The following is a 20,054-nucleotide window of genomic DNA, read 5'->3' as shown; positions in this document are numbered from 1 at the left end:
GGGCAACCTGTTCCAGTGCCTCACCACCCTTACAGCAAAGAACTTCTTCCTAAAGTCTAATCTAAACCTGTCCTCCTCAGCTTAAGGCCATTCCTCCTTGAGCTGTCACTGCAGGCCGTTGTAGAAAGTCTCTCTCCAGCTTTCTTGTTGGCTCCCTTTAGGTGTTGGAAAGCTGTTCTAAGATCTCCCTGGAGCCTTCTCTTTTCCAGGCTGAACAACCCCAGCATTTTTAGCCTGCCTTCACAGAAGAGGTGTTCCAGCTCTGTGTGGGCTGGAGCATATGTGAAAGCCTGCAATAATAACAGTATTTGGGAAGGGGGGGAAAAAAAAAGAGACAAAACAACTTCACTTGAGAGCAGGAATATGGGGTGTGATGCAAAACCTGCCTCTCATGTTTCATCAAGAACCTGTGACTGTGAGAGGAGCCTTCCCAAAGCTGTTCCTGACATAGCTGCTAGTCGTTCCTCAAAGGAGCTAAACAACTCTTCATTGACAGTGTCTGTGAGGTCTTCTCTGACTGTAATGGGGTGGTGTTCCTTTCTTGGGCATAAGCATTTGGTGGTCAGCCAAAACAGGTGAACTGACTACCATTTAAGATCCAGTCTGATGGTTAAAACTGGAAAAAAAATACAGTATTTTCTCCTCTGAAAACAAAACATTAAAGACTATGTAAGTTACAGGGTTAGGGTGAGGAACAGTAAAGAATGCAATTGTATTATCTGACCATGGTTTTAGGACTATTTGTTCATTTTCCTGTCACTGTTACTGGATGTAAAACACATAATGCCATAAAAAAGAGAGGAGAAAATATTCTCTCTCAGATGACAGCATAGTTGCTCTAATCATAATTTTGTCCTATGTCTATTTTGCCCTTGTGGTCATGAGTCTTGCCATTGCATGATGTTAGTGAGAGAAATCCAGGCTCCTTTCCACCCTTAATAAATTGACTGTTCCTTTAAAAGATCAGAGATAGGGGTTGAATCCTCTCAGAATGAGGAGGGAATTAATTACTCTGCTCTTCTTGATGCATTCATGTCTGTTAACTAAAGTATGAATCCCATATGTAAGGAGGTACATAGTCCTGTCAGAAACCTTTATTTAAGCTCTGGTCATGCTGACTGAGTCAGACACAAGCATCATTTTCTAATTTCAGACTCTGACATAGTTTATTTGGGAAGTGGGTTGGCAGACTGAGTCATGGTATGTCACACCAAGGACCAAGGGGTTTCAACTTGCTCCCGTCAGAATTAGGTGACCATAGAGGCAGGATTTCTGGGGTCCTCATATATGCTGAAAAGCACCTCAGTTCCTTCTGTTTACTCCAAAGTGTTCATATCCAGAAAAACATCACCTTATATTATTTTATGGGTTTTAATCAATTTATCCCCTTTAGGCTAACATAAATAAAAGCTCAGCCATTGGACAGGAAAAATATAATTTTGTTCTTTTTGCTATATAACATCAAACATCTGCATAGTTTGGTAATCCAAGACAAGTTGCCTCACAGCATCCCTCAACAATAATTATCATTTCTGTTCAATTTTCAAATCAGTACATGCTTTGGGACTTACAGACCAAGTTGCTAAGTAGCAACATATGGCTCACTACTGTTCCTGTGATGTTGCTGCAAGCAAATAGCATAATTCTATACTTGAAATGATTTTTACAGAAAGCCAGTGCTGGAACTGAGCCAGAAGAGTAAGTATACAGTAAAAATTAATGACATTCTTTTAAACTGTCCCAAAAGGCTGTTTGGCAATGTTGTCTCTGTGTGCATTTTATATATATATGTGTAAGTACTGCATTTTTGCTTATAATATATAGTAGTAGTAATATAGGACTCTACACTGAAGGCATCTCTTAAATGAGTTATGCCAGCCATATTAACAAACATACACAGTAAAACTGTGACATTTTCACTAGTAATTGCACTTGGATCTGAAAGTATTTATCATTTTAAAATAAAACTATGCCAACTGATCTGCATTTGAGATTCCCATCAATAATTGTTTTCTCCCCACACCTATAATTGAAATCTTGGACATGAATTACTCTTTATGTTATTCCACCTCCTGTAATTTGTGGGCCACGCACAGCATGGTATAAAATTATATTGCTTATTTTACAATTCTTCCTAGTCACAATACAGAATGTAATTCAGGAGTCTCTTGCACAAAGCTTAACACATTTGTATCCTTCCCGAGGCCTGATAAATGTTAAGGTAAATGAATGCAATTGCCAAATTCCCTGCAAGGTCCAAAGGGAAGGGATGGGAATAGGCCTGGTGCTGATGATTTGGGGCAGTACCCCTATTGTCCCACTGGGAAGAAAAGATCTGAGGCAGAGGAAGGAATGCTGTTTGCTCAGAGGTGGTGCTTTCCTTCTTCCCAGATCTATGCCAGGGAGATCTATCTAAAATATATCTGCTCTTTGATAGAGGGGGCACCATGGGTTTCAAAACTGTTTTTTTTTCCTGTACAGCTACAGGAAATAGGATGGAATGATATCCAAAAGAGAGATTTTTTTCATATTAATGTTGCCTTATGCACATGGTCCTACATATAGCCCTAATGTATTTTTTATATTTTTATACCATGATTTCTTAGATTATTACTGATGTAACTATTGCTCATGTGAAGTAGGGATGGATAAATGCACATAATAGCTTCTCTCTCTTGCTCTGTGTTGGTTCTTCCCTGTAGATAGGCTAGAATTCCCTGGCTATGGTACTGCCAGAAGACACAGATCTTCAATCTTTTTGCCTACAACAGTCTCCATCAGCAGAGCAGGGCAGGAGTTGGCTGCCTTGAAAAGGATTGAGAAAAAGCAGCATTCTCAGATGGAGAATCATTGCATGATCCAATGTAGTCCCATGGGTACATACTACCCTGACCTGAAGTCTAGTACAATCCTGCTGAATAGTTGGAAAGATTTTCCTCATTATTTGAGAGGCTGCTCCACAGTGAAAAGGCAATGCCTCCTGGGCTGGCTGGCTGCAGTCCAGGGCTGTTTTGGACCATATTCTAACTTCCTCTTCCTGATCCACTATCTTTTAATTTCAAATATAGGTTATCAACAGAAGGGAGTCTACTTCTTGGTCCTCCAGTTCTCTGAAGTAGACTATGAATGCCACATTAAAAAAAAAAAAAAAAAAGGAAGAAAAAGAAGAAAGGGACATAGGTTAAAATGGCCTCAGGGAAGGAAAAGGACCAGGCAGGCCTTTCAGATCCTGAATGAATAGTTACAGGTAGATGTAATTTTGCTCTACCTTTCACTTTTATGTATAACAGTCTTTTAATACTATCTTAACATCAGGCAGAGTCTGGAAAGAGCTGAGTCCCTGATAAAAATACATCAACAGTTGCATTAACAAGGCTATGTATATATATTTATAGATATTCATCTTTAGAATCATAGAATGGTTTGAATTGGAAGGCATCTTTGAAGATCATCTAGTCCGGTTCCCTGCCATGAGCAGTTGCATCTTTCACTAAATCAGATTGCTCCAAGCCTCGTCCAACATGACCTTGAAAACTTCCAGTGCTGGGGCTCACACAGATTTTCTGCATATCTCCTGCACTGTCTAATTACCCTCACAGTAAAGAATTTCTTCCTGTGTCCAGTCTAAATCTCTCCTCTCTGTTTAAAACTGTTCTGCTTGTCCTGACACTACAGCCATGATAAAAGGTCTTTCTCCATCTTTCTTACAAGCCCCAGTATATATTGAAAGGTGTTATAAGGTCTCCTCAGAGTCTCCTCCAGGCTGAACAGCCCCAACTTAGCCTTTTATCATAGGAGAAGTGCTTCAGCCCTTGGACCTTTGTGGTCTTCTCTGGACCCAAACCAACAAGTTCATGTATTCCTGTGTTGATGACCCTAGAGCTGGATGCAGCACTCCAGGTGGGGTGTCCCAAAAACAGAGTAGAAGGGCAGAATTCCCTCCTTCATCTTGCTGGCCATGCTGCTTTTGATACAACCCAGACCATGGTTGGCTTTCTGGGCTGCAAGTGCATTGCCAGCTTATGACAATTTGTCATCCATCAGTGTCCCCAAGCCCTTCTCCACAGGTATGTGCTATACAAACGTGCATGAATGTCTTTATCTTTAATGAAGTGCATGAACATGTGCTGTGTATATATTCAAGGATATTTTCATTTTTTTTTAATCGAATGCCTCAACTTTTATAAAAATAGAAGTCAGAATTAGGGCCTGTTGGCTGGAATTTAAGATCTCTTACAAATTTCACATTTAAGAGGTAACTCAGGTGAAATACCCTTACCCTTTTTTACTCAAATTCATTTTAGACAGTTATGTTCAGTAAGTGTGGAACTTGTACTCTCACCAGAAGAAATGTATATGACCTACTTATCCCTGAAAAGCGAGTTACTTAAACATGCCTTCACTTAATGTATCTTTCATTTAAAGCCTGTTCTATAGCACATGCTATAAAAACAGTAAAGAGGGCAAAATCTACTCCCTAAGGATCCTAAGCAAACATACCCATAATTACAGTTGTATGAACAAAAGTGTCCCTCTCCAGCCTTCAAAAATCATTATTGTGGATCTGTAAAATTAAGATCATATCAGAAACCTCAGCAAGTATAACAAAATTTTCAGCATTCTATTTGTCTTCTGGCTGTGAAATCTTGCACCTATATATTCTTTACAGCCATGTGGGCAGAAAACTTTTTAATGAAACAGGTTTGGAGGGTAATTGCCTAGCTATGAAATTTGGGGCTTTAGAAGTAACTGTCAGATACTGCTAGAGTTATTCTAAAATTGTGAACTTGGCCCTGTTGTATGCACAGTGATTTTGTGCATCAATTAAAAGTATTTTTCTTAAGAGTTGCAGATGAGAGGGAAGTAAAGTAAACACTGTGTCTTGTCTTAGCTGTGGCATCAGGATGACAGCAACTTCAGTAATAGCCCCACAGTAAATCAATAAAGTAAAAATAACAAAAGCTATTATTTTACCATGAAAAAGGTAAACAGAAAATCAATCATCAAATGATGAATTCTCCATCCAAAAGCCAGAGGTATTTTTTCACATATCACAAGAGAAAAGGCACTGCCTTTCGCTGTGCATGTCATGAGACAACTTTCTATTTAATGAGCAGCCAGTGTAAAATATCCTTCAAAATGTTTCCCTCTGCTCCTTCATGTACAACTTTTTTAGCATGTGATAACAGATTACAGACATCATATATTTTAGTTATGTAGTTTCCTTTCCAAGAAACTCTACAGGTCAGCAGTGGGGATGAATTATGGGATGTAACTATGGGAAATGTTAAAGGCAGTATTTTTCAACTGAGCTTCACATAAAATGAACTCTTTTCGGTCCATAAAACGTCTGGAAGAATTACATGAATTTGAACTACAAATTAGACCAATTACTATTATGTCCCTTTTGGCAAAGGCTGCCACAGTAGAGTCAGTTTGACCTGCTGACCCCTGACCGAATAAACCGATAAGATGCCAGTCTTTGATTAATCTAGTTAGTTTTACAAAATCTGGCATCTCAACAAGCTCAAACTAGTTACTCAAACCAGTTCTTCAATGTAACATTCAAATGATCACTCCGTGGAGTCCCAGAGGTATTCATTACAGACAAAATTGCTCTTGTTGCCTCGCATACAAGCTGAGTTTTCAATGGGAAATGAAAGGCTGCCTGGAAAAATAGGCCACCTAATTAAGTTAAACTACTCTAGCATTTGGCTTGACATCTTCATTACTCAAAATTAAAAAGATGCTTCACTTGAGCACACAAGTTACTATTGTTTATGTTGTTTTCCTCTTAAATTGGCTTCTTACATAGTAGTCTGTTTTTCAGAATTATATCTTGTAATAGCTTGCATATTTCTTGCAGTTTATAAAAATGTCTTAATAGGTATCACGCTGCTGATAGTTTGTACAACAACATCAGTATGATTGAACTTATTACTGGGGTCCCAGCAGCCCCAATGCCTACATGACACTTTATTAAGAGAGGGCCAAATCCTGCCACTTTTACTTGCTTAAATAATCTGTACTCATTCAGATAATGAGCACTTCTTGCCCTTTTTACTGTAAAATACTGGGTCCAAAATCTATGTTTTAAAGCAAGGGGGACCACTGGTAGGAACTGGGAGCTTTTATATTTCTCAGCTTTAAGGTTTTCCTGTGATTGGCACGGGGCTAAACAAAAGTTGCATAATAATTGCAAAGAGTGGCCATGCCTCTGGTTTGATCCTTGTTTTCTCAAGTGGTGACATTTTACATTAAATCAGATTTTTTTCTGGAGATTTCATTAGTCATTCAGGAGAAGTGTCACACAGGTAGGACCCACTCTCCTTTTGAATACTGAGAAGCAATCCATTGTTTCTGACTTTTCTAAGGAAAGAAAAAAGAAAGGAGGGGGAAAAAACCTGAGCAAAAAAAAAGAAAAAGAGGATCCTTTGTCCTTCATCATTGTGTGCCCTGAGTACAACATTGTTTCATCTTCTGGTGTCTTTCTCAGAAGGCATATGGAAATTTGGGTAGAATATTTGCCCCCTAAAGACATACTTAAATGGCAATCTATACTACTGCTATTTTAAGAGCATTTAAAAATGTAAACATGTGAAGCGCACACTGTCTTGATTGCTGGTTTAGAGTCTATGCTATGATGCTAATGAGGCTTCTGACAGGTTAAATGTAGTGTATCATCTATATTTTCAAGCAGCAGGATTTGTGAAGATGTGACTTCTATTTTTTTTTTCAGTTCAATTCTGCTTATTAAATATGTATATTACTAGTTTTATTACCCAGCGCTTTGTACTGAGCATAATTTAGGTATGTTTTGCAGAGAGGGTCTCTCAAAAGTTTTTATTTCTAATATGCTTTTTATCTCTAGTTGAAAAAGAATATTTAGCTAAAGAAGTAACTGATTTATGGAAGTATGTCTTGTAATGCTGAGTTCAAGATTATACCATGCATGGTGTTGCCTGTGTTATAGCACAGACCAAAGCCTGTCAAATAGGACCCTGAGTTACCATAAGAATTTTAGCTTTAATTAAAATGTAGTAGTAGTAGTAGTAATAGTAGCAGCAGCAGTAGTAGAAGTAGTAGTAGTAGTAAGAAGAACAAAAAAAAATAAAAACAATAATAGTGGTAATAGTAGTAGTAGTAGTGGACATTGTGGGAGGGAAAGTACATTTCTTTTCAGGAGAGGAGAGTGATGAGGGTATTGGACAATGACTGCATTTGGATCCCCACTGGGGATGTGCTCATGAAAGTGAAAGATTGTCACAGTTTAGAGAGACAAGGCTCCACTTTGGGGGTTAAGGATGCTCCATTTGTGCCTAAGGCCGCTGTATATTCCTAAAGAACTGCTTTGGCCAATTGGTCAGTAATTAATAAAAGACTTCCACTTCTCGTTTTAATTTACTCAAATGTTCTAAATAGGAAAGTTGCAGACCAGTATTTTTGTCGGAAGGGGAGTTCAGCTGTTTCAGTAATGGTATTGGTGTTTGCAGGCCCCATATCCTTTGGCCTCTTATAATATTTGTGCTCCTGCTTATTGTCATTTAAGGCCTCCATTGAAAACACATTTCCCAGCCAACTGCTATACTATATGCATAAAATTAATGTAATTAATTAAAAGACTCTCAGGAGTGATATCTTAAAAGAAGTCTGTTGTTTTACATAGTTCTGTACACTTTGAAAATTATGATTATTTAAAATTAATAATATAATTGTCAGCACATTCTCTTTCTTGAAAACAGAATTCATCTGGTACAGGAAAATTAATGTTTTGCTTGAGGCTTTGGCCTTTAACTAATGCAAATTAGAGAAATTGATTAACACAATACAAAAAAGTTATACCTTCCCCTGTAATACATTTTTGATAGCTGTGGCTTGATAAATTAGTATATTGTGTGTTTTTAAATGAATATGATTTATTGCTGTTGTCTACCATATGAAGAAACACAAAAAAATTGTTTTCAGGATCATTGACTTGAACATATCAATGGCACTGTTGGACAATTCTTGCTGAGTGTTAAGATGATTTATGTAACAGACCGAAGGTTTCCACAGTAATGCATTATAGTCTCAAGCTATCAAGCCTCGTTCATGCAGAGACAAAAGCAGCTAAAAATCACTTGCTTCTGAGAGTCCTCCATTTAAAAATTAGAGATAAGGTTGATCCTATTAAAACTCTTGGAAATATCCACTGTCAAGTATATTATCCTGACTTTCGAATTTGTATAAGGTGCGTGGCTGTTTTTCCCCTTCTAATGAGCTCATTGTTTTTACATTACTCTCGATTCATAAGTATTTCAGTTATGTAACAATGTGTTCAATAATAGAAGAGGAGACAGCCTGAAGCATCTATCTTTTAAAAACTGGCATCTTTCCACAGTTCAGATGCAGAAGCCTTGGTGCAAATGAAAAATTAAGACACGCTCTACATAGTTGGCAGAACCATTCATATCATTTAAATTAAATATCTATAGGCAAATTCACAATTTTTAAGGAACTGCTGCTAGTATGAGATTCTGTTGAGTAAATGCATGGTGACTGAAGCAACCACTGAGCACACAAATCAGACTTAGTGAATGTTGTTTTCTGTGCTGTCATATAGGAGCAATTCTGCTCTTTCCAGAGATTCACACTGGTTGTTTGAAATCTTGCTGCCTCTTGTGGTCAGTTTGTTTGAACCTTCTCCTTTGATTTGCCTTTTCTGATCGCTTTTTAAAATTCTATTAAAATTATTTTGAAACATAAGTAAGTTTTGCTGGCCAATGTGCAGTTATCACTGTAGAGTACTTAAGGAAAAAGGCTGTATTTGTATTTCCTGCCAGCATTTCCCTTATTTTCCTGATGAGTAACCTCAAAAGTAAATCCTAGATTCTTTTGTGCTTGTGTTATCTGCACAGCAGGATGTGTAGCCCTAATTTGTTATGTGTTGCCAAAGTAAAGAACAGACATACACTTCCTCTTAGTGTCCCAGTTTTGCCCCTTCTTCCATAGCTTGTTGGTGGATTTGGCCAGGCTGGGTGGCTTAAAAGGTAAATTGAAGAAGACTAATGAGGTCTTATTCAGAAACAAAAGCTTGGGTTTGGGTTGGAGTCAGGATTAACTGTTCTTATTCTGGCAAGCTTTTCTCATAAATTTATACACCAAGGTAGCTTGTAGATAATGAAGCCTCTTGATCTCAGTGGGCATCTCAATCATCTGTTTTATGAAGTTTCCATCGTTTCAAGCAGAAATGTCACAAATATTTAGACAGAAACATAGAATATTGTCCTCTAAATTTGGGACAATATTCTTAATTCAGAAATCTTTCATAACATTTTGTCTATATATAGCTCAAATTTAAGGATATTCAGTTCTGAAGTTCCCACTCTGTAGGTTCCATCTGAACTAGACTGAAATCTGTTTATAATAAACACAGGTGTAATGAAAATGTTTTTTAAAATAAAGAAAAATATAAGCTTGTGTCTGTTCAATGCTGTGCAGTTGGTTTAATGGTGTTAATTTGCAGAGGGTTTTCTCTGTGGAACACAATAAAGGAAAACCCCTTGGAGTGGAGGGGAAAGACCCTAACCTTCCCAATCCCCAAGAAAAACCTAACAGAGCTGAAACTACAGGCCACCATTTATTATTAATACCTATGAATTATACTTATTATTGTAATTGGATACAGGAACTACAGGCTTCTCTGATGCTCTGGATGCTAGATAACTGCTTTAATTAGAAATTCCAGGTAAATGGCTTGCATTGGAAGAAATGGTGCTCTAAAGAAGCTCAAAGGCTGTGACAGGATGATAACTGGTCTGGGAGTTGGAATTCTTGCTGTGGGGTTAAGCTCAAGACTGGCTTTTTGGTAAATTTTCCTAAAATTTCCTTTTACTGAAGGTGACAATACAACATTCCAGGAGAGCTCACTGCCGGCAGCACATCAGTTGCATCAAGGGGACCCCAGATGGTTACAAAAATAGGTTTTCCAATGGCAAGGAGAGAGATGGCAGGAAAGTAGGAGTGGGTGTTTGAAGCTTGTAGCTGCTATTCACAGGACAAGCACATGTCCCATTCCTCGTGCCTTTCCTCCAGGCACAGTTGCAACAGCCTTGTTCCTGGGATATGTTAGGCTTTGCTGCAGATCTATCTAGGAATTTTGGGTTTGATATGCCAGTGTGCTAAGTCATTACAAGCATCTGAACTAAGCTCCTGGTCAAGACAAATAAGTACCAGCAAATCACTGTTGAAGTAGCTTCCCTGAGGAAGTTATGTCTGTATAGGTTGCATGCACACAGTACTGAGCATGGAAATACCAAACTGGCTGAAAATTTAAGGTGATTAGGGTGCTCTGCAGATGTTTTGGATTATCTGTCCATACCACTAGCATATAGCTTGGATTGTGCCTAGCTTTACTGAAATAGTCCAATAGTTTATGTGTTAAAAAAAAAAAAAAAATAGAGAAACATGGGAAATACTATAATTTGAATTGTATGTTACTTGGTGTGTCATTATGACTTTTTCTATATGTTTAAGTGTAGTGGACAATGATATTGTAGGTGATGTAGGATCATATACACTCTTAACTGGTTCACAAGCAATTACCACGGTGTGATATTTTTTTAGGAATTAATCAGAAAACCACCATTTATTTAAAATGCTTAACCTATATAATATATATAACATTATTATATACCTACACATGACACAGCTTGGATTGTGGAGCTACTAGTTCTTGGTACTTCTTTCTTAATAAGTGAAGCTAATGTCCTACTGGATATTCAATTGATTCCACCATTTTTTGAAGTATTACTAGTTAAAGACACAGTTGAAACACAAAGAATCAAAAGTAAAACCTGGTCCATCCATTTGTGACATGCAAAAAGAGCTATACAAATAAGCAGATATCTTAAGTGCCTCCAATAGCCTGTCAATATTTGATTTAGGGATACTTGCTTTTAAAAAAAAGTAGTGAACTTAAGTCTCACAGGACAGTGCAAGAGAGAGAAAATTGATGTTAGAGCTTTCTACTTGCAAAATCAGGGGAGAGAAAACTCTTTTGAGGCCATAAGTCTTTTGGGACAGTAGAAATAAGACTGTTGAACATAAATGTCATCTTTTCACAGCTAAAGAATCCCTCCTGGTTGCTGTAGGCTACATGGAGCTATAGGCTCACCAAGATTGCAGTTACCAAATCTAAGTGTACCTGCAGGGATAGTGCTGGTCTAGGACAGCATTATGGATGCTATGCCTTCCTTCATTTCTATTCCTAGCTGTTTATTTATTGTGGTATTAGATCTCCAACTCACTTTAAGATCTAATTTAAACTCTTTTTTCTTCATCATGGATTTTATATTATAGTAATTAGCAACTAGGTTGTGTATGCATTGTCCCTAATACTTTTATTTGATTTTGCAAAATTTATGTAATTGTTATTGAATGAATGGGATGTTCTCTTTGCCATGTTTAAACCTTCTCTCCATTTAGTGAGGGCCTATTTTACAGTATTTCCCCTTGGAGAAGTGGCTGCATCATGGCTTGTAAAAGTGGGGGCAAATGCAACTTACAGAGGTCAGTAGGCTCACACCAGCTTGCCAATAAGGAGAAAGCTGGGGCAAAGGGAGAGCAAACTCCTGTGCTGGAGAAACAGCTGGAATGCAAGGGTAGAATCAAAGTCCTAACACATAACAGTGTGATATCACTGTCAAACCCTGTTCTGTTGTTTTTCATTTTTGAGCATTTCACTTTGGTCTTTCCAGTCTAGAATTTCTGTTCTATTTCATACTAAGATATTCGGTAAAGAAATTAGAACCTCTTTTGGAAAAAAAAAAAAAAAAAAGACAAAAAACAAAGTGGCCAAAACCATGGCAATGTACATTAGAGGAGACTTTTCTGTGATCACCAGCTCACTGAAAACATTTAATACTGTTTTGGTCTGATTTAAGTTTATATATACATGCTCACACAGAGAAGAGTAACCTCAGGCATCAGAAGGACATTATTACTATGATGACTAATGAAAAATCCCTTTGTTTATAATTGGCCATTGATTCTTCCCTTGTCCTTCTGCATGAATTCATACACGGTACTGTCCTCCATTTGGAAAATCATATTGGGGAAAGCATTTTCTTCCAATAGCTGCTCTTTGAAATTGTGCTCTCATACTCATCCTTTCTGGTGATACTTTTCAGGAGCAGAATGTATTTAAATCTTTGCATTTCCAGAATTAACAAAAGCAGCACTCAGAGCAGGACTGCTGTGCTGAAGAGGGGCAGGAAGGGTGGGAGTAGTGTCTAAGCTATAAATCTCCTGACTGTGGGCATGGGATGTGCAAAGACTGATCACTTTGCAAAGGAGTTGGCTGTTCTCAGAAAAGCAGAGCAGGCTTTCAGGCAGAGCCATTGCAACTGGTCTCTTTTAACTCTTTATTATCCTCTGCTTTTCCTTTTAAGAAATATGCACATACCCACCCTATCCCACAAATGAACCTACCTGATATACAAAAAAAACTGTAGATGACTAATAGCAATTATCCACCTTGGTGCATTACTCTGACTTTGCCTGTGGCTTTTTGTTGGATCAGATTGAGTTGGATGACTTAATGGCAACAGACAACAAAAGACTAACAGCTGTTTGGTGGAATTACTAATTCAGATAACTGACAAAATGTATGTATAATTCAGTTTATAGATTAAGAGAGAAAAAAATGTATTTTTTAGACACTTCAAATGTATTTTTATAAACACAAAGTGTACTCATACTAGGTACATACTGTTTCTTTTTCTCTGCAGCCGAGTAAATGCATGGCACTCCCATAAGCATAAAAGTGGTGTCTTTCTTCACTGTGTAATTCTTGGTCTGAGTAGCAGGGAGTAAAATGAACCATTTTGTGCCAATATTAATTTTATGGATTATATTCCCTTTTCCACAATTCCCATGAAAAAGGTATTCAGCTAGATGAACACTCTCGGAAAATTTTAATAAGACCCTTGAAATCCATTTGAGTTCACCTTCTTTAAAAAAACTTTCTTCTAAGGGAAAAGTGTCAGAGATTCTCATGCCTTAGAGGCATTTTTTTCCTTCGTACATAATGGTGAGACTTCACTTGTATAATATACAGATCTTGAAAATATTCTTTTTAAATTATAGATCATGCTTAGAAGTATGTGAGTTTAGTTCTTTTGTTCGTTCTATATGACTATTATTGTTATTATTGACCAGTGCTCATATGATTTTCATAGCACTTTCCATTTGTTGTTTTTTTTTCTAGTCTTTTCCTGGCCCAAGTCTCGAAAGTGAAGATTTTAACATACCTCCTATAACTCCTCCGTCATTGCCTGACCACTCCCTGGTGCACTTGAATGAGATAGAGTCTGGGTACCACTCTCTGTGTCATCCCATGAACCACAATGGCCTCCTTCCATTCCACCCTCAAAACATGGATCTACCTGAAATTACAGTTTCCAACATGCTTGGCCAAGATGGGACACTACTTTCCAATTCCCTCTCTGTGGTAAGCACTTTTAGTCTTTCCCTTGTTTTCTGTTTTAAGTGCAAAATCATGGAAATACAGACCTGTTTGAAATCCTGCAAGGGGGCCAACAGCTGCACCACTCAAATTTTAGAGTGCACTGGCCTGACTCTGGGTATTACATTGCATTCCCTGTGTCAAATCCTCCCCCCAGCATAGATGAGGAGGGATTTTCTGCTGAGTTCCTCAAAGCCTATCACCTTCCATTGCCTTGGGTAGAAGTGTTCCTGCGTTACAGGGATGTAAATAATGACAGAAAGAGGCTCTGACTTCTGCTGGAGCAGGGTTTGGATCCAGATGGCTGTTGTTCTGTATTTGTCTGATGAGGCTCTTTCCATTCTCATTTGCATGTGCTGAGAGATGTACAAAAATTTAATATCTCCTTTCTTGTTTACCGCACGTTTGGAAAACAGCAAATGTTATTTCTGATTCTAGGCCAAATCTTGCAGCCTTTTTACAGTTCCCAGTCCTTAGCCAGCCAGAATCCAATTGAAATGACTGGACAACTTGCTTATAAAGTCTGTCAGATAGTCATTATGGTCGTAATCTTGAGAAGCCTGATATTATAAATCACTTCTTTGAATGTTAAATTGCTTGCAACAACTGCAGAGCTACTTTATATGTTACATTTTCAAGTGGGCTCTACAATTAATTAGTACACTTCTTGCATAGCAGCTTCAGACAAGATTATTTCTCATTGATGTACAATTCTAACCCAAAGAGGTAAAAATCCCATGAAAGAGGATGGAGCCTGACATTGTGTGTATCCCATGGCACTTAAAGCACTAGGAGGGCTAAATGGGCTGCCCAGGAGCTGCAGATCCCAACAGCCAAAGATAAGAATCTATTGTTCCTAGAGATAAAAGGTCTGGGCTTCTCACCAAAAGTTCTGCACTTAGGGAGTGAGGCTGTTTAGGCTTCCCAGCTTGCTCACTCCCCACCATATTACTTAAAAACCATAAATCAGTCCTGGGGACCTGAGGGCTGACACACACATGGAGTGTTGGGCAGTGAGGGATCTAGATTCATCAGCCCCTCAGATTGACAGCCCCAGAGCCAGGGGCCATGGTGGCTGGCAAAGGCTTAATTTACAGCAAAAATCTGCCTTGTCACATGGCTTCATTGCAACTTAATTAAAATAAAGCTACCTTGATTTTGAGGAGCTCTTCATTCCTTCTGAAGATGTCCAAAAAGCAGAGGGCACAAGTGTTGGCATCCTGTATATTGTACAGTTGTTATTGATTTACTAGGATGTTGCACACTTTGTGTTTGAGGTCAGAATCTGACCCCAGGGTTATGTTCAATAATGGGAGGAGTGGAGGAGAGGCAGATTTATATACAGAAATATAAATATATTCTGTGGAAAGAGCCTATATTTTCCTTACTTTTCTGCAAAGCTGATGGCATGCATTAAAGAGCTTGAGTGAAATCTTGTGTGGGGTTCTGAGAATCAGAGCTATGAGAGTACTTGAAAAAGTAAGAGAAATGCTTGACACTCTAGTCAAGACAGACAGTATTTCATTGAATTGACCTCTTTTGAGCCATGGTTATGGCTCAGAACTATGCATTCTTTTAAGCTGTGATGTTTCACATTAACCTTTTGGAACAAGCTCTGAACAAAGGGCCTTGAGAGTGTGTAGATCATCACAGTGAATAATCACATTGAGGGTAAATACAGGAAAGTTGAATAATACAACTAGGCAATTTTGCTATTGGAACTTAGTGAAGATCAGAAGAGTTGAAAATCAGATGTCAAGGAAATACATGCTGAATTTTGACAGTAATTTCTGAGGATTTGTTCACAAATAAAGCATGATCCTTGAAGTGCCATATGCTAAGTCAACTGTTGTCCCTAACTTGCATGCCCTTTTTGCACAAGAGTGCCTCTTACCTAGCAATAGTTTTAACTGGAGCTGGCTTGTCTGTGCAGGGGATGAAGCCACAGCTCCTGTTAGTACAAATGGTGGGATGTTAACACCTCGATTTCCTACAGTTCAAACACTGTTTGCAGTATAGCTCCTCTGATTTGAATTTGATAGCTTGAGAGAAATTAACTTGAGGGAAATAATTTAGGTCTTCAGTGAGTAGAATGGCCCCATTGTTCTTTTGGCTTTGCACTGATGAAGAAAACAGGGGATTTTGTAGAGTTAGCATTCTTTACTTAGTTTTGAATCTTTGCAATCCAGAACATTTAACATTGTTTCTTCAATATGACTCTTTTCTTGTGCTATTACTCATCTCCAAGTTTCCTTTTTACTATCTCAACAAACTCTGATCTGTTGAACATGTTCTTGTCTAAATCACTCCTATATTGCCTCATATAGAACATAATTTGTAAGTTTCTCCAATCTATCTAAACCCTTGGCTCCAAATAATTTCTAGCATATCAAGTACTGTTTAGTGTACTTGGAAAACATGTGTCTCACTTCATTTTTCAGGGCACTAATGGGTATTTTTAGAAAAAATATTCTTAGAAACAAATCTGTTGGCTGTTCTCTATCCCTAATTAATTTTACATCTTCAGCAAATTTACTTTCATTGGGCCAAATTCAGCTGCATTGCAATGTGCCTCTGATTGAATTTGTTGTTTTTTTCTTTACTTTAAACTTCCTTCTTTTTAGCTAGTTTTTAACTCATATTGATATTTTAGCAATAATACCTTCTTTTTCATCTGTATTAGAACTAGTGAGTGTTTTTCAGTTTGTGTTTTTCTAGACAAAACATTACTTAATGCTAGCCAAATGTGAGAAAGGAATCTCAGTGAGCTCAGAAACATTTGGAAAATAGTTCATACACTAAGTATAGTGGTTTTCTTCATGTCAGCTACCAGGTATTTTCAGATGAGGATTTCTGTAATTTTGGACAGATTGAAAATTGAAGATGTACTCTTCCTAAAACCCCTTCAAATCTCCCCCCATCAGAAGTCCCTGTTTCACACTGTGGAGTACTTCCTCCAAGCTGCAGATGAAATCCTTTTCATTAAGGATGGCAGGATTTACCCCAATCTCTCTAAGAAGTCTCCTCTGCAGAAGTGCTTAAATGCACACAATAAGAGCCCACTACCAGCTCAGTGAATTCATGTTAGGGATCTCCCTCTTACACATTTCCACACTGTGGGAATTCTTTCTAAAAAAATTTTACAGTACTGGGAAATGAAAATTTCTCATTGCCATTGACAGTGTCTTAAATTTGGAATTAACCTTCTTTGAAGTTTCTTTTTTGATTGATTGGACTTTCATGTTGCATGACCACTATTACAAAAAAAAAAATCAAACAACAAAACAGCTAATTTTTTTCCTTCTCATTATTCTGCTGTCAGTTTGCATATTTACTTCTATCTTTGTTTATTTCTGTCTTTCTTCTTAGTTTGCATACATAATATACACCTGCACATGCACCTTAATTTATATCATGCTGTCACGTATAGATTTCTTTAGGTGCTCATTATATCTGGATATCAGGGCTTCAGAAATTACAAAATTTGTCCAGAATGTGAGTCATGGTGGTATTAACCCAGTCCAGCCCTCTGAAATCCTTATTCAAAATGGACATGACTTCTATACCCACTTCTTAATTGGATGCAATTTGATATACATAGAACTTTTTGTTTAATGAAAATATACTTATGGTCCTGTAAACGTGCTTGTTTCTATGTAATGGAATAGGGATCCCTTCCTGGTTTCCAATCAGTTAAGGACTGTGTGAGTTTGTTTAGATTCCAGCTGGTTCTTGACCTGCCAGCCTTTCTCTGTTGGTGTGAGTTTTTCTCAAAGAATATTTCCAAGGACCACAAGAGTTACCCTTCTAACATTTTCAAAAAACACATGTTGTATGAAAATGTGTATTTATCTGTAAAAATGCTTTTGAATGTGTTTTATAAAATGAATTTTTCTGCACACATAAAATTATAGACATTCCAGCTTTTTTAGTGTATCATATAGATAGCTGTTTTTTTCTGCAAGGAACCAGGGTTAAAAATTACAATGCTATTTTTGCATAGTGGGATAAAACCCCAACCTATGTTTTGAATGCTTTCATTTGTAATCTTGTGCTGATCTTTTTGAAAATGTGGCTCATGATGGTATAGCATAGAAAATTTGCAAGGAAAAAATAGAAGATTTCGGTTTCTTGAAATGCTTCAGATTTCTGGGTTTTAAATTTAATGTGGAAAAGATGTTAAAAGACAATGAAATCAGGGGATTTATTTCCCAAATGCTCTACTTGTGCTGGCAGCAAAAGCCAGCATAATGTATATACTTAGGTTTATTGTCATTTTTAGTATACAGTGAGGGCACACTTTGAATTCAAAGGCTACTGTACAACTGTTTTGACAACCACCACATCAGTAGGTAATGTGCAGGACATATGAAACTGAAGCAAAAATGTTTCTTTAGGTCTATAGGGAGTGCAGCACATCAAGGAATTCAGATATATAAGAGCAGCATGAATTTCTAATATGTTGCTCTTATGGAAAAGACCACTGGCATATTGAATAATGCTGCTTTCAAAGCAGAGCAGAAAATGTGATTACAGACAATTTCATTGCTGTTTTTAAAATAAATATTTTTGAAATCTTGAGGTGTTTTATTTCATGTAATGCATAAAATATGTAACAGTGTGCTAGAGCTAAAGATCTTCTAGGTCACAGAAGAGTAGATGATGTCAGCTATAATTATTCAAATGTGGAATAATAGAAGCATTAGTTTAAAATAAAATGCATGTCACAAAGGCCCATGTCCTTATATTAAAAAAAGCAATAAAAAGCTGCTTTTTTTTGCACACTTAGACAGAAGAATAAAGGCAATGAATAATTATTTAACATTATGCCCCAATTCATCAAAGCCTGAACAATTACATTATACTTTTTCATTAATTATATTTTTTAGATATGCAACCCATGAGAGATTAATATCTTAAACAGAATGTGGCATTGTATAACAGGGAAGAAAGCAGACAGCCACTTTTTTTTTGTTCTTGTTGTTGCCATTTTTAATCTCAGGTGTAATGGAATTAGTATTTCTTATTCACAGTACAGTTGCTAATATATACAATAAAGGAGACTGTTGTTGATGTACCTGGGATTTTGTTTTACTGGTTTCATACATGTTTAGTTTAAATTCAGTATTCATGACTCATCTTGAGGCTGACCTATACAGCTGATTCTTTTTCTTTCTGTTCTTTCTTTTTCTTGCACCTTTAAGCGTTAGTGCAAACTACTGAGTCAAACAGAAATTCATTATTTCTGATAAACAAGATGAGTGACTTTCATAACAACAAAAAAAAATAAAAAGATTTGTGTCTCCTAACCTAGATGTTAAGATTTGAGCCATGTTTTGATACTTTTTTCTAGCTTGTATTGCATGCCAGTGGTAGCAGATATGTTTTGTCTCTGGTGAATACTTCACATTTGTGCCTCATTACCAGTCTCTGGTCTTCAGTTTACATCAAAATTTACTGTTATGCTACACAGACCTGCTGCTACCCCAAATTTTATTGCAGTGAGTTATTGCCATCAGAACCACCAAATCATAAAGCTAAGGTCATGGAACATCTTGTGTTAAAGTTGTTTGGTTTTTTTCTCTTATTAAGTAACTTTGTATTCTTCTTTTCCCTAAAAAGACTCAACCCAAACCAAAAGACAAAAAAAAGAAAAGAAAAAAACCCAACAAGTCAGACAACAACAAAAATACAACACCATGTTTTCCAAGCAGTTGTTTTTCTTTTTTTTTTTTTTTTTTCTCACGGAAATAAGCCTTGCATGGAGAAAGGTTACAATAGTTAATGGGTGTTTATATCAAACACTCTAACCAGCTCATGTTTGTCAGCATAACTTTATTGTCTCTAGTAGAATTATGATGATTTATTCCATCAAGGGCTCTGGAACATCATTTTTATCTTTCCTTTCTTCTGATGTCTGCTCCACTCTTTTGTCATCAGAAAGACAACAGAAAGGATATATAGAAAAGCTGATTAAGATGTAATTTGATCAAGGTTTCATAAATACCTGAATATTGCATATCTGCTACTAGAAGGCTCTTCAGTGTGCTACAAAAAAACTTCTGATCTTAGAAATTACGGCTGTATAAAATCAGAGTGGAAACAAAGCATGCATTTTTAGCAGTGATAGAGATCTGCCATTTAGCTGTTGTGTACTGTGGCAGGTGGTTTGTTCTCTGTGCCTCAGGATTAAGTTGAAATGGGACATCTCTCAAAAAAAAATGTGCTCTATCTGGGACTAAACCCCACACTACAGCAGGGGGACCAGAACCTTCCCATGGCTCATGTCCCTGGGGCTTTCTCAGCAGAAATCATCAGTCCATGAATTCATAGAAGGGGCAACATTGCTGGTACCACCTCAGCTGGTAGCATCTCTACAGTTTTCCCCTCCCAAGAGAACATCAGCAGAGTTAAAGAAAGCACTCTGTGTGTGCAGGCTACTGATGGACCCCACCTTCTTCAGGTCAGCTAGGACAAAAATTCCTCTGAAAGGATTTGTGGTGGGTTTTTTTTTCTGGTCTTAAAGTAGTATCTGGTAAAGTTACAC

General features: G+C 37.3%; 1 protein-coding gene across 5 annotated transcripts in view; it reads left to right on the top strand.

Annotated features, from left to right (window-relative positions):
- Positions 1-20,054, top strand: part of TOX (thymocyte selection associated high mobility group box) — a 213,047-nt gene that overhangs the window by 115,879 nt on the left and 77,114 nt on the right. For all 5 annotated transcript variants that reach the window (XM_079302704.1, XM_079302707.1, XM_079302703.1 and 2 more), the window contains one exon: positions 13,250-13,492. In XM_079302704.1, the coding sequence (XP_079158830.1) occupies positions 13,250-13,492 (243 nt within the window). The remainder of the gene's footprint in view (positions 1-13,249; positions 13,493-20,054) is intronic.

This window comes from Erithacus rubecula (genome assembly GCF_903797595.1).
Source record: "Erithacus rubecula genome assembly, chromosome: 3".
In the NCBI taxonomy this organism is placed as follows: domain Eukaryota; kingdom Metazoa; phylum Chordata; class Aves; order Passeriformes; family Muscicapidae; genus Erithacus; species Erithacus rubecula.
This window is presented reverse-complemented; position numbering and strand designations above follow the sequence as displayed.